The sequence below is a fragment of the Selaginella moellendorffii genome, unplaced genomic scaffold (genome assembly GCF_000143415.4).
Source record: "Selaginella moellendorffii unplaced genomic scaffold, v1.0 SELMOscaffold_11, whole genome shotgun sequence".
Taxonomy (NCBI): Eukaryota; Viridiplantae; Streptophyta; class Lycopodiopsida; order Selaginellales; family Selaginellaceae; genus Selaginella; species Selaginella moellendorffii.
The window spans coordinates 996,872-1,016,072 of NW_003314272.1; the positions used below are offsets into that span (position 1 = coordinate 996,872).

General features: G+C 49.2%; 4 protein-coding genes across 5 annotated transcripts; 2 read left to right on the forward strand and 2 right to left on the reverse strand.

Moving 5' to 3' along the window:
• Window positions 1–995: 995 nt before the first annotated feature.
• Window positions 996–2,001, reverse strand: LOC9651678 (extensin). The gene has a single exon (XM_002968953.2). It carries the CDS (start codon window positions 1,876–1,878, stop codon window positions 1,186–1,188), a length of 693 nt encoding a protein of 230 aa, XP_002968999.2. The 5' UTR covers window positions 1,879–2,001; the 3' UTR covers window positions 996–1,185.
• Window positions 2,002–5,199: 3,198 nt separating this feature from the next.
• LOC9651679 (extensin-2) lies at window positions 5,200–6,358 on the reverse strand. The gene has a single exon (XM_024674051.1). It carries the CDS (start codon window positions 6,195–6,197, stop codon window positions 5,355–5,357), a length of 843 nt encoding a protein of 280 aa, XP_024529819.1. The 5' UTR covers window positions 6,198–6,358; the 3' UTR covers window positions 5,200–5,354.
• A 1,546-nt stretch (window positions 6,359–7,904) lies between these two features.
• LOC9651680 (probable UDP-arabinose 4-epimerase 2) lies at window positions 7,905–10,090 on the forward strand. 2 transcript variants are annotated; one of them, XM_002968672.2, is made up of 10 exons: window positions 7,905–8,037; window positions 8,289–8,410; window positions 8,524–8,637; window positions 8,701–8,805; window positions 8,868–8,959; window positions 9,014–9,155; window positions 9,213–9,310; window positions 9,377–9,506; window positions 9,555–9,699; window positions 9,764–10,090. In XM_002968672.2, the coding sequence occupies exons 1-10, from the start codon at window positions 7,974–7,976 to the stop codon at window positions 10,000–10,002; spliced, it is 1,251 nt and encodes a 416-aa protein (XP_002968718.2). In that variant the 5' UTR covers window positions 7,905–7,973; the 3' UTR covers window positions 10,003–10,090. The 2 variants fall into 2 exon arrangements, with proteins under 2 accessions (XP_002968718.2, XP_024529527.1); XM_024673759.1 differs by lacking the exon at window positions 7,905–8,037 and adding an exon at window positions 8,089–8,216.
• Window positions 10,091–10,202: 112 nt separating this feature from the next.
• Window positions 10,203–14,664, forward strand: LOC9650932 (transcriptional corepressor SEUSS). The gene is made up of 12 exons (XM_024673758.1): window positions 10,203–11,912; window positions 11,968–12,414; window positions 12,470–12,598; window positions 12,652–12,700; window positions 12,751–12,841; window positions 12,894–12,972; window positions 13,020–13,067; window positions 13,128–13,196; window positions 13,251–13,336; window positions 13,394–13,487; window positions 13,545–13,614; window positions 13,669–14,664. Exons 1-12 carry the CDS (start codon window positions 10,851–10,853, stop codon window positions 14,283–14,285), a joined length of 2,841 nt encoding a protein of 946 aa, XP_024529526.1. The 5' UTR covers window positions 10,203–10,850; the 3' UTR covers window positions 14,286–14,664.
• The last annotated feature ends 4,537 nt before the right edge of the window (window positions 14,665–19,201 follow it).

Here is a 19,201-nt window from a genome sequence, read left to right on the forward strand (position 1 = left end):
GTTTCACTTCGCACCACGTTAAAAACGAAAAGCTTGGAGCTTTTGATGTGTTTCCCTGTTGTTTGTTGTTTAACCAACCTATCATTGCCAGTGACAACGCCGTCGCGTGTTTGTCAGAGCGTGCGCTGGTTGATCACAAGCCCGACTCAAAACATGGCACGGAGTTTCAATTCAACAATTCCCGCTGACCTCCCAACCAACACTTTCGATGGATTCCATCGAGATCGATCGGAGGGCAACTTAGAAGAATCTTATAGGAGTCGGAAGAGACGCCAATTTACAACACCAGAGAATGCTTTGGTCATTCGAACTCTCTTCATGATAAAATCTTTCCAATTCTCTTCTTCGTGACTGACTGAAGCAATCAAAAAAAATTAGGAAAGAAGAACAAGAGGAAGAATCGTATGATATTCGTCCATTATAATGCGTGCTATGGCTGGCTCTCAAATGTTGAATGTTTGGTTTGTTCCCCTTCGCATCGCTATTCGTACAGTCACTTTCGATCAGACATTTTCTCTGTGCGCTGCTGTAGCTGATTGAAAAATTAAATCTTCCACCATGTAGCTCGCGGCAGAGTTTGAGAGGGATGTGGAACACTGTCATCCACAGACCTGTGATGCCAAAGAGAAGCGTTGCAAACGTTTGATCCACATAGGCGAACCTGAGAGGGATTTTCTCGACTTTGGAGAGCTCTTGGACAACTTATGATATTGAACTATATAAAGAAAGGAACATAAGGATGTTGTTTTTCACTTGCAGGAAAATCTTCACAGCGAGCATGGATTAAAAGTTTTAAAATTTTTAAACAAAAATCCAGCTAGCTGTATGGAAGAACTTGTCAGTTTTGCTTTCTAGACAAGTGGAATGGAAATTCACAAGTTTGAGTTGCAGTTGGACTCTTGCATGTTTTTCCACACCGTGTTGGGGACTTTTGTATCCTTGTGTGGATCACTGTTGGCAAATCGATTAAGTTTGTCATGTTTCCCTTCCCTTTGTGATGCTCAGAAGATTGCCTTTTATTTATTTCATATGATCAAAATAATGATTCACACAACATTTGCCAGTGCCCATCCCGCTCAAACAAGATCGTCCAACATTGCTCGAGCAAGAGAAAAACAGCAACTGCATGCGCTCGCTCAAATATTTCTCTCTTTCCCAGAATGAACATTCTGTGTTCCAATACGCTTAGTAGTGGTATGGAGGTGGTGGAGATTTGTACTTGTACACCGGAGGAGGTGGAGAATACACTGGCGGTGGTGGGGATTTGTACTTGTACACTGGAGGTGGTGGGGAGTAAACCGGAGGTGGCGGAGACTTGTATTTGTACACTGGTGGAGGCGGGCTGTGAACCGGGGGTGGTGGAGATTTGTACTTGTAAACCGGTGGTGGTGGGCTGTGAACCGGGGGTGGCGGAGACTTGTATTTGTAAACTGGTGGTGGTGGGCTGTAAACCGGGGGTGGTGGAGATTTGTACTTGTAAACCGGTGGTGGTGGGCTGTGAACTGGGGGTGGCGGAGACTTGTATTTGTAAACTGGCGGTGGTGGGCTGTAAACCGGTGGAGGTGGAGATTTGTACTTGTACACTGGAGGAGGGGGCGAGTGCACTGGTGGTGGCGGGGATTTGTATTTGTAGACGGGCGGAGGTGGCGAGTACACCGGCGGTGGCGGGGACTTGTATTTGTACACCGGCGGCGGCGGCGAGTAGACGGGCGGGGGCGGGGACTTGTATTTGTACACCGGTGGAGGCGGCGATTTGTAGTAGTATGTCGGCGGTGGCGGGGAAGCGTACTTGTAAACCGGTGGCTCATCGGCGCCCGCGAGAGCGGCCAGTGTCACACCCACAAAGAAGACGACGAGCGTTGGGCTCGGCCCCATCATTGTTTGGATCAATCGACCACCTGCGACTCAATCGCGCAAAGCAATGCGCGATTCCTAGGAGCGCGATGCCCTCAAATCTCTAGAGAGGGAGAGAGAAGAGAATAAGAGAGGGAGATAGTGAGAATGGGGCTCTGGAGAAGGGCTCTTTATACTGCCTGCTTTCGCTCGATAAAAAACCATTTCTTAACGCGACTAGGTCCGAGCTGTTTTTTCTACCTCGATTCACTCTCTGTGAAGAACTGGGCAAAAAGAAAAAATCCAACACGGTGTGGGGTCGTGTTGCCAGCTTTCACACCTCGAAGCTTCAACGAGAATGGCAACCCAAGTGGGAAATGGTCTCATCTCCATATCTGTAGACTTTGGAATTCTTCCACTTTCTTTTTTGGAGCAGCTTTGCTGGATCTCGAACTCGTTGTTTGGTGGTCAGTCCGAGTCGCTTAGCTCGTCGATAGAGTTTAATGACTCGAGCTCTGAAAGGAAAGAGCAGTTCGAACAACCAGATCCTCCTGAAATGCACGAGCTTGACTTTGGAGTTTTGGTTTCATTCTGGACTTGAAACAGTGGTTTTCATTCAGCTAACCTGGTCTCTTTCCTTCAAAGTGAAAGGGAGTGATTCCCCCGGACAAGAATAAATCGATCGATGATCAAAACCGTATTGTTTACTCCAGCGAGATGTTCTCGAGCCAATGTGGGCGGTAAAAGCACGATAAGTACGATAGTCTTTTGTACGTTTTCACTGCGGTATCACTGACTTTGTTACACCACGCTGATTGATCGAGTCTTCTCACATAGAATTTCTGTTTTTTAGCCAACCTACCCTTACTGACAACGTCGTCGCGTGTTTCGTGGCATGTCAGAGCGTGCGCTGGTTGATCGCAAGCCCGGCTTTGATCAAAAACATGGCACGGAGGTTCAATTCAACAATTCCCGCTGGCGAATCCAGACCTCCCAACCAATACTCTCTTGATGGATCTCGAAATTGATCGAGAGGAGAGAGCCCAAATGCTAGACGACAACTTGGAAGAATCATATAGGAGTCGAAGCGACTCCAATTTACAACACCGGGGTCATTCGTATTCTTTTCGTGCCCAAAGTTTTTCCAATGCTCTTCGTCACAAAAATCTTTTACTGAAGCTATCGAAAATTTTAGAAAAGAAGAAGAGTTGTCCATTGTGCTATGGCTGGCTCTCGAATGTTGAATGTTTGGTTTGTATCGATATTCATACAGTCCCTTTCAATCAGACGAATGAGAAGTTTCTTCTCTGCACTACTGTAGCTGATTGAAATTCTGGCAGGATCACGTAGCAGCCTTTGAATCCAGTGCCGGTCATCTTCACCATGTGGCTCGTGGCAGTGGAGTCCAGCTTGAGAGGAATCTGGAAGAACACGACCGGTAATGTCATCCCCAGACCTGTGTACTGGATCCACAGCGTCTAAGAGAAGTGTTGCAAACGTTTGATCCCAAAAGCACATATAGGCGAACCTGAGAGGAATTTTCTCGACTTTGGAGAGCTGCGCGGGCAAACTCGTGTTCTTGGAGCTCAGCACGGCGACGTTGCGGCCTTTCTTGCGGCAGAGGATGCCGAGGAACGAATCGGACGTATGTGGGTGGAGTTCACAAAGTCTGCGAGATAGACAATGGAGTTTCCATCTTTGCCAAGCAATGCACAGCCATAGGCAGCAGCAGTAACACCAATGACATTTTCAAGTCTGAAAAGAAAAGATTAGCTCCTAGCTGTGATAACTCTCAAGAACAGAAGAACTACCACGTTTAATTGAAGAGGCAATCGTCTTGCTTCGTGATAGCCATGGAGCAAGAGCTACGTAGAGAGCCTGTACATGAGCTTCTGTCTGCGAGACACACAAAGTGATTCTAAGCATGGACATAAGAAGCAAGCAGTGAGTTCTAGATACGAGAAAATGTGGTTACCTGGAAGAAATTGGAGGAACAATTGGCGGTCTAAATGGCAGTACATGGAAACCAGCCTTGAGAACGTCCCTACGTAACGAAAAAAGAGTTGTAAACATGCATATGACCACCAGAGCGATTATGCCGTCAAATTAGCAATCTGTTTTACTCTGCTCCACAGTTGCCTAACAACCACGAGAGCAGCAGCCATACAGCAAAAATCCATAAGCAAGATCACGAGAAAAAAGATACGTTCTAAGCTTGGTGCCTTCACCATTGATTCCTAAAGAAGCAAAATGATCAGGAGCTTATAATTGACAGACTATTTAGAACAAGGAAGAACATGATGGAAGCATGATTTAGCTCATCGGAAAAGATATCTGCGAGACGTCTGGAATGGTCATGGAGATTATGCATCCGTTTCACGCATATTAGCTGCAAATCCTATAGGACACAGCAAGCATTCCTACAGAAGAAAAAAAGTAAAGCATTGTAGCACAGTGGAAAAGAAACCTCAAGTGTTCTTAAGCGCTGCTAGAACAAGATTCAAGTCTTCTGTGATGAATTGTGTAGCCACAAATGAGAGCCACTTAGTCCCATTCCAAATTCGATAGCAGCCTGGAAAGGAGTCTGCGGCGGAGCGAACAGCCGGATGCATAGAGAGTTCATGATGATCGTTTCCAGAAAATTGGATGAGCAATCGCATTCTTTCTTTCTCTCTAGTCGATTCTCCGCCTGCTTCCAGGTCTCCGGTGCGATCATGGAAGAAAGACACTCGCATAATTTCTTGATGGATCACGTATTTCTTTCTCCCTTGCATTCTAATCGATGGTGTGAAAGAGCTTCTGGCCCATGTGAGCGAGTGCGCGTCCAAGATCGAGACTGCGAAGCTGTGCGCGATTATTGCTGGCCAAGCTGTCGAGCGCTAAACATACATAAGTTTTTCTTCCGAGGACTCCCAGAAATAACGCGCCCGTCAACGCGCGATTCTGCTTCGCGGCCGCACAATCCAAATCAGTGGTGATAGGAAATTCCGAGCGCTAATTGGATGTCAAGTGCCATCATAGCAAGGAGCATAAGTAAAATTCTAAATTTATTTATGAAAATTAATATATTTTGTCTAGCATCAGCTAAGGGTGAAAGCTACTCTGTGGTTGTCAATCTTCCCGTATGATAGATGTCTTGCAGGGGCCTCAATCTTCGTGACGACCACGGCAGGAATGGATCTTTCTTCTGCAGCTGCTCCTCCACTCAAATTTCTCAAGTTTCAGACAAAAACATCCAGAGCTAGCTGTGTGGTGTTGTCATCTTTGCTTTCGGACTCTGCAAAAGACTGGCGTAATGCCAGAATCATATCCTCGTGTGGATCACTTCCAAGGCTGTTGGTAAATCGATTTCATCTTACCCTTTGAGACACTCAGAAAATTGCTTTTTATTTATTCCATATGATCAAAATAACCCGCTCAGACAAGATCATCGAACATTGGCCGAGCAAGAAAAGCAGCAATTGCATGCGCTCGCTCAAATATTTCCAGATTGCAACGGAAAGATCATTGTTCTTATGCGCTTAGTAGTGGTATGGAGGTGGCGGGGATTTGTACTTGTACACCGGAGGCGGTGGAGAATACACTGGCGGAGGTGGGGATTTGTACTTGTACACTGGAGGTGGTGGGGAGTAAACCGGAGGTGGTGGAGACTTGTATTTGTAAACCGGTGGTGGTGGGCTGTAAACCGGAGGTGGGGGAGATTTGTACTTGTAAACCGGTGGTGGTGGGCTGTAAACCGGAGGTGGGGGAGATTTGTACTTGTAAACCGGTGGTGGTGGGCTGTAAACCGGAGGTGGTGGAGATTTGTACTTGTACACTGGAGGTGGTGGGGAGTAAACCGGAGGTGGCGGAGACTTGTATTTGTAAACTGGTGGAGGTGGGCTGTAAACCGGAGGTGGTGGGGATTTGTACTTGTACACTGGTGGTGGTGGGCTGTAGACCGGTGGTGGTGGAGACTTGTATTTGTACACTGGTGGTGGTGGGCTGTAGACCGGTGGTGGTGGAGACTTGTATTTGTAAACCGGTGGTGGTGGGCTGTAAACCGGTGGAGGTGGAGATTTGTACTTGTACACTGGAGGAGGAGGCGAGTACACGGGCGGTGGTGGGGATTTGTATTTGTAGACGGGCGGAGGTGGCGAGTACACCGGCGGTGGCGGGGATTTGTATTTGTACACCGGCGGCGGCGGCGAGTAGACGGGCGGGGGCGGGGACTTGTATTTGTACACCGGTGGAGGCGGGGATTTGTAGTAGTATGTCGGCGGTGGCGGGGAAGCGTACTTGTAAACCGGCGGCTCATTGGCGCCCGCGAGAGCGGCCAGTGTCACACCCACAAAGAAGACGAGCATTGGGCTCGGCCCCATCATCCTTAGATCCTGCGAGTCTATCCAACTCAATCGCCCAAAGCAATGCTATCTAGATTCCGAGAGCGCAATACCGATTTCCCCTCTCAAATCTCTCTCGCGGAGGAGAGATGGAGAGAGAAGAGAAGAAGGAAGAGAGAAGGGAGAGCTAGTTAGAATGGGAGAATGGGGTCCCGGAAGAGCGCTCTTTATACTGCGCTCGAAGCAGTCCTCGAGAGTTACTGGCTCTGGAGCCGGTTACTAAAACCATTTCTTAAAACGCGACTATGGCGTGTAGAGGTTGACGAGGTTTTTATTTTTTTTCTATCTGTGGAGAACTGCGCAAGTAAAAACAACACGGTGGAAGTGGGGTCGCATTGCCAGCTTTCCCTCGAGAAGTTTCAAGGAGCATGGGAAGCCAAGTGGGAAATGGTCTCATCACATCTCCAAGACAAACTAATCTCTAGACTTTGGAACCCATAAAAAAGAAAAAAGTGAGAGAGCAGCAGTTTTGCTAGAGCTCAAACTCGTTGTTTGGTGGTCAGTCCGAGTCGCGTTTGGCGAGTTGTCGGATTCGAGCGCGGCGACTTGCACCGTTTTCTTGCTCATTTTTTAATTGGTTTCGCCCTCTTTGCTTGTCGATACAGTGTAATGACTCGAGCTCTCGAAAGAATGAATCAAAAGAAAGGGCTGTTCGAACAACTAAATCCTCCTGAAATGCGCGAGCTTGAAAAAAACGCAAAGGGGAGAAACGGTCGCAGCGATTTGTAGGATGTTTTCCATGAGTGGCAAGTTTTGGAGTTGGAGTGAAAAGTTATTCTGGCTTTGATCCCTTCACTGTGGAGTTGTCGGTGTGTGGAAGAATGAAGAACAGTGTTCATTTTAGCTATCCTGGCCTCTTTCCTTCAAAGTGACGTCCAGCAAAGGGAGTGATTCCCGCGGACTAGCAGGAAAACTCATTTAAAAATGTCAAGAATAAATCGATCGATGATCAAAACCGTATTGTTTACTTCATGCCAGCGTGAGCCTCTCGAGTCAATGTGGGCGCCTGTCCGAGGTAAAAACATGATAAGGACGATTATCTTCTGTACGTTTTCACTGCGGAATCACTGACTTTCTTACACCACGCTGATTGATCGTTAAACGAAAAGCTTGGAGCTTTCGATGTATGATTGTTTGCTTCCCTGTTTTCTAGCCAACCTACCATTGCTGACAACGTCGTTCGCTTGTTTCGTGGCATGTCAGAGCGTGCGCTGGTTGATTTACGCCCGACTTTCGATCATCTAACATGGCACGGAGTTTCCGTTCAGCAATTCCCGCTGGCGTATCCAGACCCATCGAGATCGATCGAAAGGAGACACGAGAGCCCAAATGGAGGACAAGTTAGAAAAATGATTTACCAGTCGCGCGGCGGCAATTTACGACGCCAGAGAATGCCTTGGTACATTCCGATTCTCTTCATGTCACCGACAAAATAACTTTGACTGAAATTTAGAGAAAATCGTCCCAAATTTGTCAATGCGTGCTACGGCGCGGGTCTCAAAGGTTGAATGTTTGGTTTGTGCCGCTATCCGTACGGCTCCTTAAAAAAATCTCGAAGCGAGTACGGACGCGAAGTTCAGCGTGACCCGGCCACGTGGCGAGACGGGGCCTTTATGCCACGTGGCTCATTTCGAATGGAGAGATTCTGTGTTCATGGTATTTTTGCTGCCATTACTATTAGGTCAATCCCTTAATTGTGGAACTCATCGTCGTTGATTTGGTCGTCGTTGAATTCTCCGCGATCGGAAGAGCTCCCCAATGCCGGGATCGCCCCTCACGCGCCGCAGGAACCCTCATCGGTCGCAGGCGTGGAGCTTCTCCGGTAAGCGCGCGCGCGCCCACCAGACGACTGTAGTAGCTGTGCCTGTGCGTGGTTTAGCTCCATCTTTCTTTGTGTTAGGGTTTGATCCAGATCGCAGCGCTTCCCCCTCCCCCTCTCGCGGATTTGCCGCTGCGCTGCTGGAGCTGATTGAAATTCTCGCATGCCTGTGCGTAGATCAGGTGTCTGTCAGTCGAGATTTTGGTGTGATTCGTCGCCGAGAGCTGAATGTTGCTCCCTTTGTTTGCTCGTAGGTATGGATTATGGATCTTCTAGGCCGCGATCGCACTTGGTGGCCAAGGTTTTGGTAGCGGCTTCTCTGACCGCCTTGTGCATGTTTATTCTGAGGCAATCGTCGACAAGCACCACAGATCTTGTAAGTTTCACCTTGAATTTTCGCACAGTGTTCTTGCATCCGGCACTGTTTTTTTTTTTTCCTTTCTTTTTCTGGGCGTGTTCTAAGAGAATTTATTGCTTGTTCTGTGGTAGTTTGCCCACCGACAAGAGGGTGTAATGCACGTACTTGTCACTGGAGGTGCAGGGTTTATAGGATCACACGCGACTTTGCGGCTTTTAGCGAATGGACATAGAGTTACGATAGTGGTAAGCTGAAAAACATAGTTTCTTTTTGCTTGAAGATTTTGGGACTCATGTGGAAACCTCCAGGATAATTTGTCACGGGGAAACATGGGTGCTGTTCATGCACTTGAAGAGATTGCTAATCCCGGTATGCTACAATTTATCAATGCGGATCTTGGTGACAGAAAGGCGGTCTGTATCTTTTGTTCTTATTCCATTGTCGCATCGTTTTGGTAAAACTGGAGACTTTGCAGGTTGACGAGATTTTTAAGAAGAATGCCATTGACGCGGTGATGCACTTTGCTGCCGTTGCCTACGTTGGAGAAAGCGTGGCAGAGCCACTGAGGTAGTGTGAGATTCCCAGAGAACTTGTCTATATGTCGTCATGCCTTGTTTGCAGATATTACCACAATATCACGTCAAACACCTTGACTGTTGTAGAAGCAATGACGGCACACAATGTAAAGAAGCTGATTTATTCGAGCACCTGCGCTACCTATGGCGAACCAACAAAGATGCCCATAGTGGAGGACACGGAGCAAGTGCGTTTTGCTTTTTAGTTCATCGATGATGTGCTAAACTCTTACCTTGCTTGTCAGGTGCCGATCAATCCTTACGGCAAAGCGAAAAAGATGGCTGAGGATATAATCAAAGACTATACTAAGGCGTCATCGGACTTGGCCGTCGTCATTCTAAGGTGCTTCCTTTTAGCTCCTAGGCCGAAAAGTTACTCACTTTTCCATGTTTCTGCATTGGCTTTCAGGTATTTTAATGTCATTGGATCAGATCCACTTGGAAGGCTTGGAGAAGCACCTCGGCCCGAGCTCCGCCACATGGGACGCATATCCGGTGCGTGTTTTGATGCGGCTTTGGGACATATTCCCGAGTTGAAGGTAATCAAGCGACTGTTCTGTAAACTTCTCAAACGCTTTGTTTTGTAGGTAATGGGGACCGACTACGACACGAAAGACGGAACTTGCATCAGGGACTACATTCATGTCACGGATCTAGTTGATGCTCACGTCAAGGCTCTGGCGCACGCTTCCGAGGGAACGGTGAAGGTTTACAACGTTGGAACGGGCGTGGGTGAGTCTCAAGCTCCCCTCGATTGCTCTGAGCTGTGGTTTAATGCTGTCCTTGCTTACTCCAGGAGTATCGGTGAAAGAATTCGTGGAAGCCTGCAAGGCCGCGACGGGAGTAAACGTGAGCGTATCTTATTTGGAGCGAAGGCCGGGCGACTATGCCGAAGTTTACAGCAATCCCTCGAAGATATTCCGCGAGCTCGGCTGGAAAGCCAGGTACACGAATTTAACCGAGAGTCTTTCGGTGGCGTGGAAGTGGAAAATGGCCCATCCAAATGGCTATGGCGACGCGAGATCCAACAGCTAAATCACAGGTCAAGTACACACTGAAAAAATCGCTATTTTTTGGAGGCTCCAATGTCTTGTTCTTGTACATAACCAAATGTTAAACGGTACGTCGGATGTCCCCGATCCAACGGCGGAGCACTGCACTGCAAGATCAACGGTCGGGGATAGAGTAATCGGATATTTTTCCTCTCACCATGATGGCCGTTAGATGAAGGATCCAACGGCGCCCGTCTCTGATGCTGGTTCGTCCGATGGCGTCAATCGCACGATGAGTGTCATTCCGTCGACGGGCTGGACGGGCAGTGACGTGCGGACCCCAAATTTTCGTCACATTAGGTTTTATGTTCTCTCCTAGTTCCTCAGCTAGGGAGTGTGGTGTTCATCGGGATCTGGAACGCCGCTTGCCCGCGCCAGTGATCCGCGCATCGATCGCCCACGCCCGGCCACGCCGATTCTTCCGGGAGCTCCGCGCGCGACGATTACGCTGCGCCGGGAGCTGGAGATTTCGGAGCTGGATTGTAGAGGGGGTAACGAAGCGTCGGGAATGCGCCGGCGTGGGGAGCTGGGGAGGCGGGGATGAATGGAAATATGCCGCTGGCGCGCCAGTGATTCTCGTGGTACGTTATCGCAATGCTGCTTTCTAGCGTGGCGCTCCATGCGTAGCTTAGGTTCTAGGCACAGGGGCTGGATAGAGTGAGATTTGGGGAAAGGCGAGCAGCGCCCGGTGGAATCCCATGGCTTAGTCTGGCAAATCGTGCATTGTGGAGTCTGGAGCTAAATTCCAGGGTCGGCAGCCATGGGCGGCTTTTTAGTCTTCTCTATAGCGTGGGATGCTAGAAGTTCTTCTTGAGGCCACCGTGGTGGTGTATGGAGAATTATTCCACCCAGATGGAAGCTCGGCAGCAGGGTGGAGGATCCTTCTCGACGTATAACCTGGACGCTGGAAGCCTGGTGGACGACGATTTCCTGTTCCTGGATCACAACCTTCCTTCCATCGACAGCATTGCGTCCGACTTCTCGGCGTTCCTCGACTCCGCCGGGCCAAACGGCTCCTTGCTTCCGGCCGACGAGTGGTCGGGCACTACGAACACTTTGCCGGACACGCCCAGCTCGCATCAGCAGCAGCTCCAGCATGGTCTAGAGGGATCTTCTCCGCTCCAAAGTCAGTTGCAAGGGCCTGTGATCCAAGCCAAGCAGCAGCAGCAGCCTCTCCAGCAGCATCAGCAGCAGCAGCCACCACAGCAATTTGTTTTCGAGAGCCATGCACCACCACCCTCGCAACCAAGCGCTCCGGATGTTTTGAGCGGCCAACATGGCGTCGATCAGATGGATAGCCTGAGACAGCCGCAATCTCAGGCAAGGCCCGGTGCGTTGCAGCTCGAGAACCAAGCGAGGCACGCCAACTTTCCAAGCCGGCAGGTGTTGCTGAACTGCTCGACACCCCAGCAGTCGCTTCCACCAACGCCATCAGCAGCATCAGCAGGAGCTGGAAACACGGCACGGGAGATGGTGGTAGAGGGTGCTGGTTTTCAGGGGGTGCAATCGGAAACAAGTGGCATGGAGTCCAACTTTAGCGGCCAGAGAAATTTCGAAAGTCTTCAAGGTCGACAGCTTCCGGGAAACATGCCAGGTTTTCAAGGACAGATGGAAGGGTCTCAAGCCGGGCTGAGGCTGTCGTTTCCCAGGGGCTTGATGGCAAACGGCCATTTTGGCATGACTGGGAGCACCCCGCAATTGCCGATCCAGGGGCAGCAAGCAGCTATGAATCACCTACCAGGCGCGGACGCAGATGGAAACGGTGTGGCACTTCAATCGCAGCTCATTAACAATCAAACCAACTTCTCGGGCCAGTTTATGTCTAAAGTAAACAACCGACAGTCAATCATTCCTGGACACGCCTTGAGCAACATCCCTTCGTTCCAGCTACAGGTAAGTTTTCGCTCGGGCGACTGGTGGCTGAACAGTGTCTCTGGTTTTGTTGCAGCCGTCGTCTCATCAACTTCAGCTGCAGGGACAAACGAAACTGCATCCTCAACTTATGAATCAGCAAGTCATAAATCAAGGGCTACTGCAACCGCGGCAAATCCAGCTTGGATCCCAGCCATCGGTGTTCTCGTCTCCGCAGCAGCAGTCTTCATACCAGCTGCTCCAATCGCAGGGCTATCAAATGCATCCAAATGCGGGAAACCACTTGCCAATTGGTCGCCAAATGTTTCCACAGATGCAGCCGAGGTTACAAAGTCCGCTGATACAGGGCTTACGCTACGGTGGTGCTCTTGGCTCGCGACAGCTTGGTCCACAAATAGTTGGCCCACAGATTGGTACAGGAGTCCCCGAGATGGGAACACGGTACCCTCCATCAGGAACAAACGCAGCCAAGTGCGCGCAAGTGTTTATGCTTTACATACAGGAGCAAAGAAAGCGGCCACAGGTAACGATTCCCAACATTTTCCATTTGTTCTCTTTTCATTCTATCCAACTCACAGGACAACAACATCAACTTTTGGAGGGCATTTGTACACAAGTACTTCGCTCCAGGGGCGACTAAACGTTGGTGCTTGACCAGCTACAGCACTACACCTGTTGGTAGACATGCTCAAGGGCTTTTTCCTATGGTATGTGGGAAAAAATTCGCATATCACATTTCAATTGTGTGCTTCTTTTTCAGGACTATTGGTACTGTAATTTATGTGGAATTCAACCAGGAAGAGGATTTGGTATGTACTTCCTGGTTGGCTGCGAAATCTAACCTTCCATCTTCTTGCAGAATCTGGTACAGACGTTCTACCAAGACTTTTCAAAATCAAATACGACAGTGGTTTACTCGATGAGCTTTTGTTCCTGGACGTTGCCACAGAGTAAGTCGCCCTCTTCTAACGATAGCCCCTAATTCTTACTTTCCTCTGAAAGAAAATATTCTGTACCATCCGGAAAAGTTGTTCTGGAGTATGCCAGAGCCGTTCATGAGTCGGTGTTTCTCGAACTTCGGGTAACTGAACTGGATGAAATGTAGTGGTGCTAAGTTTCCTTGTTCAGGTAATTCGTCATGGCAAGCTGCGTATAACTTTCAACAGTCAGTTTAAGGTACTGTTTTAACATGCATGCATGAGGGAACTTTTAGCTGACACTTTTATTTATGGCCAGATTTGCTCATGGGAGTTCTGTACTAAGGCGCACGAAGAAGTAGTGCCGCGGAAGAATTTGCTTCAACAGGTACCTCGTTTTTTCCAGTCTAGTCTCGCTTTAAAATACTCTCTTGTTTTGTAGGTGCACCAGCTGGCGAGCCTTGTCATAGAATCCGACCAGGAGAACTTTGACAAGAGCGCAGAGAACTTAAAATCTCATTGCAATGCGTACGTTGCCAGATCTTTGAAATCACTTTTTTTTTCCCCCACTTTCCCGTTCTGCAGCTTTACAAAAGCGGCAAAGCAGCTGGCTGTTCAACTTGACGCGCCAATGGTGAACGACCTTGGGTTCTCGAAACGTTATGTAAGATGCTTGCAGGTATGTGGTGGAACAAAATGGTATTGTTAAGTAGATTGTCGTGCGTTGTATGAACAGATCGCAGAAGTTGTCAACAGCATGAAGGACCTGATATCGTTTGAGAGGAAAACCGGCCTGGGCCCAGTCGGTAAGTCGCTCATGCTTTGACTTCCATATGCTCATGCAAAAACAAAATTTCCAGAGAGCTTGAAGCGTTTCCCAACTGTCAAAAAGCTCCAGATGGAAGGCGGCCTCGCCGGCTTGCCTCCATCCTTAAGCCTGACTCAGATGATCACCGAGCTCACCCAAGGTACAACGTCTCTACAGTCCTCCACGGTCACGCGGCTCCAGTCGGAATCAATGTCCGAGGCGCAGGACCAAGGCGATGGTAACCAACAAGCCCACTCATCCTCCGTTTTCAAGGGAATGGAAGCAGCAGCAGCAGCAGCAGCAGGGCCGGCAGTGAATCAGCAGCGGAGTTCCATGGAGTCGCGCTTGCAGCACCTCCTCCAGTCGTCATCGGAGGCTTTCAACCAGATCCAACCATCTCAAGCGGCGCAGTCCATAGGCTCCCAGCTAGCGTCTCCATCTCAGGCTCCAGCAGTGGTAGCACAGGCTCCAGGCAAGCAGCAGCAGCAGCAGCAGCAGCAGGCGGTGGCGAGCAACCAGATTGGTGGCGGAGCGGCGCAGCAACAGCAGAACTTCCAGCCGGTTGTTTTGAAGTCGGGTGCCGCAAAGTCTTCGCTGTCTCAGCCGCATCAGTCGAGCTTGCCGGGAACGCCTCAAAGCGAGATGAGCGACATGAGGTCCAACACTTGACGGATGGATGGAGAGAAGGGCTGATTATATACTGACGAAAAAGAGAAGATTGGGCAGCCAGCGAGCAAGCAAGCAAGGTGTACATAGTGTGCTTGAAAAGAAACGATCTCTCTCGGCTGGGACTGCGGGATGGACCCCCATGATCTCGCTCTCTCTCTCCAAAGAGAGGAGGAGAAATGCAAAGTGACGAAGAAGAGGGGATTCTTGCGGGAGTCCGGTTGAGGTTGAGGTGTGACTAGGACGACGACGTAGTAAGTTTCCAGTCCCCACGAGAAGAAAAAAAGGTTTGGAGAATGGAATGGGTTTTACAAAGCTGTTGTTGTGAAAAGTTTAGAACAACAAACACACAATCTTTTATACAAGGACGTAAGATTTTTTCCTTTTGCTTTAGGAAGTTTCTTTTACAAAAAGGAATGAAATATTATATACTGGATAGTAAGCCGCAAAGAGGTCAAGGAAATAATGACACATTAAAACTAACGCAAGCGTTTTGTTAATTTAAAGACTATTAACAATGGCCAACTATTTAAGCATATCTTAGGTATATCCACGAAACTGTGATCGCATCTCCACCGCCCGTCTACATCATCCCAGCCGTCGAAGCTAGGTCCAAACTTAGCACGGGAGTCTATTTTTAGTATCTAGCTCTTACAAAAGCACAGTGCATCGTCTAGGGTTTTCTCGTGAGGAAGAGGGGCGGCGCTCCGACGCCCTAGATAGGGCCAGGGTTTTGTAAGCCCGGGGGCCCTATCGCTCAGCTGCGGGAGCGATCCATTTGTTGTGCGTCACCGGGATTGAAGGCTTTGGCATAGGGAGATGTCACAGTACTGTGGTACAGAGAAGCACATCGCACTGGAGGTGATTTGTTTCATTACCTGCGGCTCCATGTACTTCTCCGTGCCACAGTACTGGAAACGAAAAAGGTACGATCGTATTGCTTTTCTTTTTTTTCCAGGTATTGGAGACTGGCAGCCAAGATTTGGTGATAGCTTCTCGCAAGGGGAGGCTTTCACAAAGCCTTATGCCTTGTGTCTATGCAAACGCAAACAAAACTTTGGGGTGTTTTTGTTTTGTGTGCTATGTAATTTTTTATCAGCTATGAAGATTTAGCACAAGGAACTATGGCTTTGCCCTGCTTGCCCTGTTGTTGTGCGAGTTGTTTAGAGTCGATGATTGCTTGGTCCACAAGCTTGCGCTACTTTGGTTGAGATACCAAGCTTGTCTGAGATGTGGCGATAGTCTCCGCTTCCACATCTCGGCGCCGTACGCGTAGTAATCTCTCCTTGTAACTCATCTTCTCTCCTTGTAACTCATCTACGTGCTCTGACGCCCTCCAGTGGTTCGGTTCTGTGAATGATTTCTTCGATTGATTCGCAGGCCCGTGTCTTGGTAGAAACGGTGTGTATCGATGTGAATGGCGTCCCTTCTGCTCTGACGAGCTGGTGTCGCATTGCTGGTGCCTGGATTCGCATGTCCAGGTAGTGGTTCTCGTCTTGTTTGATGACTACGGCCCCCAGATCACGTAGATGACTATGCCTCCATTTCTCGTCCCATGGATGTTGCTTCCCAGTTACACGCTGTGTTGAGGTCAGGGATCCGTCTCTGCTGGTCTTCCCAGCTAGTGCGATGATGTCGAAATGCCCTTATTCAGCTAAACCCAGTCCGCAGCCGCCGATGATCATCACCATCACCATCACCATCTCCACCATCACCGTCACCGTCACTGCAATGTGTCCGAGTGCTGTTGCTTGTGCTGTCTGTTTCCTTTGCATTTTGTTGTTGTGGCGTTATAGGCAGTATCTTGTAAAGATCTTTGGGCTAGGTATCTTAAAGATTATGGCGAATTTTAAGTCCTGTAGGTAGTGCTCTCGGTGTGGTTCCCGCTGCTGCATGGCGATTTTTCTGGGCTCCGTGACCAATCATTGCTGAGCGTTTGCGGTCGAGTGTATGCGTGGTATGCCGTGGACACTGGTGTGTTGCCCGCCTCCGCTTCTTGTTGCTGGCCTGATGTAAGATGCATCATTCATCGCCACCGTCATGAATCTAAGCTGGTCTGTCCTTTTGCCCTTTGCTGTTGTCTTTCGGTGGCGGCTGTTTCACGACTGCGGGTGTAACTTGTTGATTGTCTAGGATCAGACGCGGTGCCTTGTTTGTTGCTCGTTTTTGCTCAGCTTCCTCGGCAACGTCAGTGTGAAGCTTGACGAGTGCATCCTCTAAAATCTTCTACTCCTCATTCATAGCTGTTCGCGCCCTCTAGCTGCCAGGTGTTTGGAAAGCTAGTCTTGAGGCTCATTGCTGTCCGTGTCTGTTTGTTTCTGTTGTTGTATGGAGGTGTTTTCGGGTGGTGGTGGCGTGCTCTCTTTGGTTGCCGGTGCTGCCTCAATGTTCCAGAAGCGCCGAAATCCTTGGTGACGTTCAGGAATGTTGACTTACTGGGGCGCGTACGTGTGTTGTCCCATGGTGATCCTCGCTGAGTTCTTTTGTCGACTGGAACCTCCACGGTGACCACTCCTGATTTCACGTTGGTGAAGATGATGCGTCCCAGTGTCCGGAGGGCCTCCTTCGTGGTCTCTCTCTCGGCGGGTTCGCGGAGAACGGCCCAGAGAGGAAAACCAGCCAGGTGATGCTGGCGATAGTGAAACATGCCTTCGCCCCAGATAGCCCCGTTGTGGTGTTTGAAGGTAACCAGGAATTCGCTGTTGATCGCCGTGCTGTGAATTCAGAACTTCGCGATCTGGTGCCTCTCATCTTCCTCTAGGTTGAAGCGTGGGTGGTCAAGTCACACACTGCATCAGGTCTCCATAGAACACAATGAACGAGCTCATGAGTCCAATCTCTGGTCCCGTAGTTTTAGGGTCAGCACTGGGTCTTGGGATCCAACAGTGGGGATCTTGGGCTCGATGTTGGTGTTGGCCAGTGTCGTGGCGGTGTTGTGCTATGCATCAGCTGGCTGCTGTTTGGATAGTAGTTTCTCGTGTTGCTACCGGCAATGGCGTTTTCTTTGCTTTGAATATTCTAGAATATTCAAGGACATAATAGGTATATCCGCTAAATTGTGATTGCATCTCCACCGTCCGTCTAGCTCGAGGATCTATTTTTAGTATTTAGCTCTTTGAGAGAGTAGGTTTTCATGCTCCAGAATTGGTCCATTTGAGGGTCATTGTACATCACCATCTCTTCCTTGAGATGCACAAGGAAGACTTTGGTATCACAGTACTGTGGTCCAGAGAAGCACATCGCACTGGAGGTGATTTTCATCACCTGCGGCGCCATGTACTTCGCTGTTCCACAGTACTGGAAACGAAAAAGGTACGATCGTATTGCTTTTCTTTTTTCTTCCCAGGTATTTGAGCCAAGATTTGGATGATGCGCCGTGGAGATGGCTGAAAAAATTATGTACTTTTTGTAGGATTCCCAAATTCTAGCTCCCGCTTGATCGAGCGCTTGCCTAGGCTCAAATGTTCAGCTATGAAGATCTAGCACAGGCCAGGGCTTGCGAAATTTTGATCCAAGCCACAATTCAGCAAATTTAAACAATAGACTCAGTTTAGCTAGTTATCGCTTTTCCAAATTGGAAGCACACAGGTCCAAGATCTTCTTAGCTGCTTCATTGTCCTGTTTCTTCGCTTTGCTGGCATGGGTCCGATTCTGGCGGTGGCATGCTCTCTTTGGTTGCCGGTGCTGCCTCGATGTTCCAGAAGCGCCAATTAAAGGTGAAATCCTTGGTGACGTTCAGGCGCTCTGGAATGTTGAGCTTCGCTGAGTTCTTTGTCGGCTGTCTTCTCGCCATATTCTTGGGAGGTATGCCAGGTGACGCTGGCGATAGTGAAACATTGTGGTGTTTAAAGGTAACCAGGAATTGACAAGAGCCCCTGCCATATGGGAGTGCGTTGATCGCTAGTCCGTGTTGTGAATTGACCTGACCACCCACGCTTCAACCGAATCCCTGGTTTGGCCGAGAGGGACCAGATCGCGAAGTTCTGAATTCACAGCATGGCGAGTCTCTGGCCGGTGGTAGATTGGGTCGTAGTGCTCAGCGCGATCCATCGACGTTCTCGGGCTCCTGGTCTCCGAGCGCATGCCTACTCAAGCGTGGTTGTCCTTTGACCATGTCGCTGGGCGGTGGTGCTGTGGCATGCATGGGTGCCGGGTGGAGTCCATTCTGTTGCGGCGTGTAATGCCCATGTTGACGAGCGCACTGTGGTTGGCATTGTGATTGGCGTGGAGCTGTGCATGCCTTCTGAGTGGTCGTCTCTGTCATACCTCTCAGCCCTGGGTCTTCCAGCACTGGGGATCTTGGGCTCGATGTTGGTGTCGTGGCTGCGCCAGTACTGCTGCGTTGGCGTGCTTGTGAACTTTGCTGCCGACAATGCTTTTGCTCGAGGACGCGTTCGTCACTGGAGGCGTTATTGGTTGAGTTACGATCCCTGCGTGGTGGCTGCCGTGACCGGGAGCACAACAACACAAGGTGCACGTCCAGACTTGGGTGTAGTGAACATTGTAGAGGAGGAAATTTATGACTCAATTCTGGGCCTTATTATGTGTTGGGAAAGATAAATGCCTCACATGCATGAAAGTCAAATGACATGTGACATTGTTGATCTTAATTAAAAGGTTCAATTGTGCTCCACTATAATGGTCAGTTGCGGAAAGTATATTGATAACTTTGGTAGAGCCACATTAGCTCCGGAAGAAACTCCATTGGAGGATCCAATCCCATCAGAACCTATTAAGGCGGACCAAGAAATAATGGACGAAGAAATCTCAACACCAACTCCAACATCAACTGCTGCTTCAAGTAAATGATCTTTGAAAAAAATTAATATCTTTTTAAAATTTGCCTCTTCCTCTGGCTGGGTGTGATGGGTGGGTGGAGCTAGGCTTCAACCTCTGGGACCTTCATTTCTTGAGCTTGG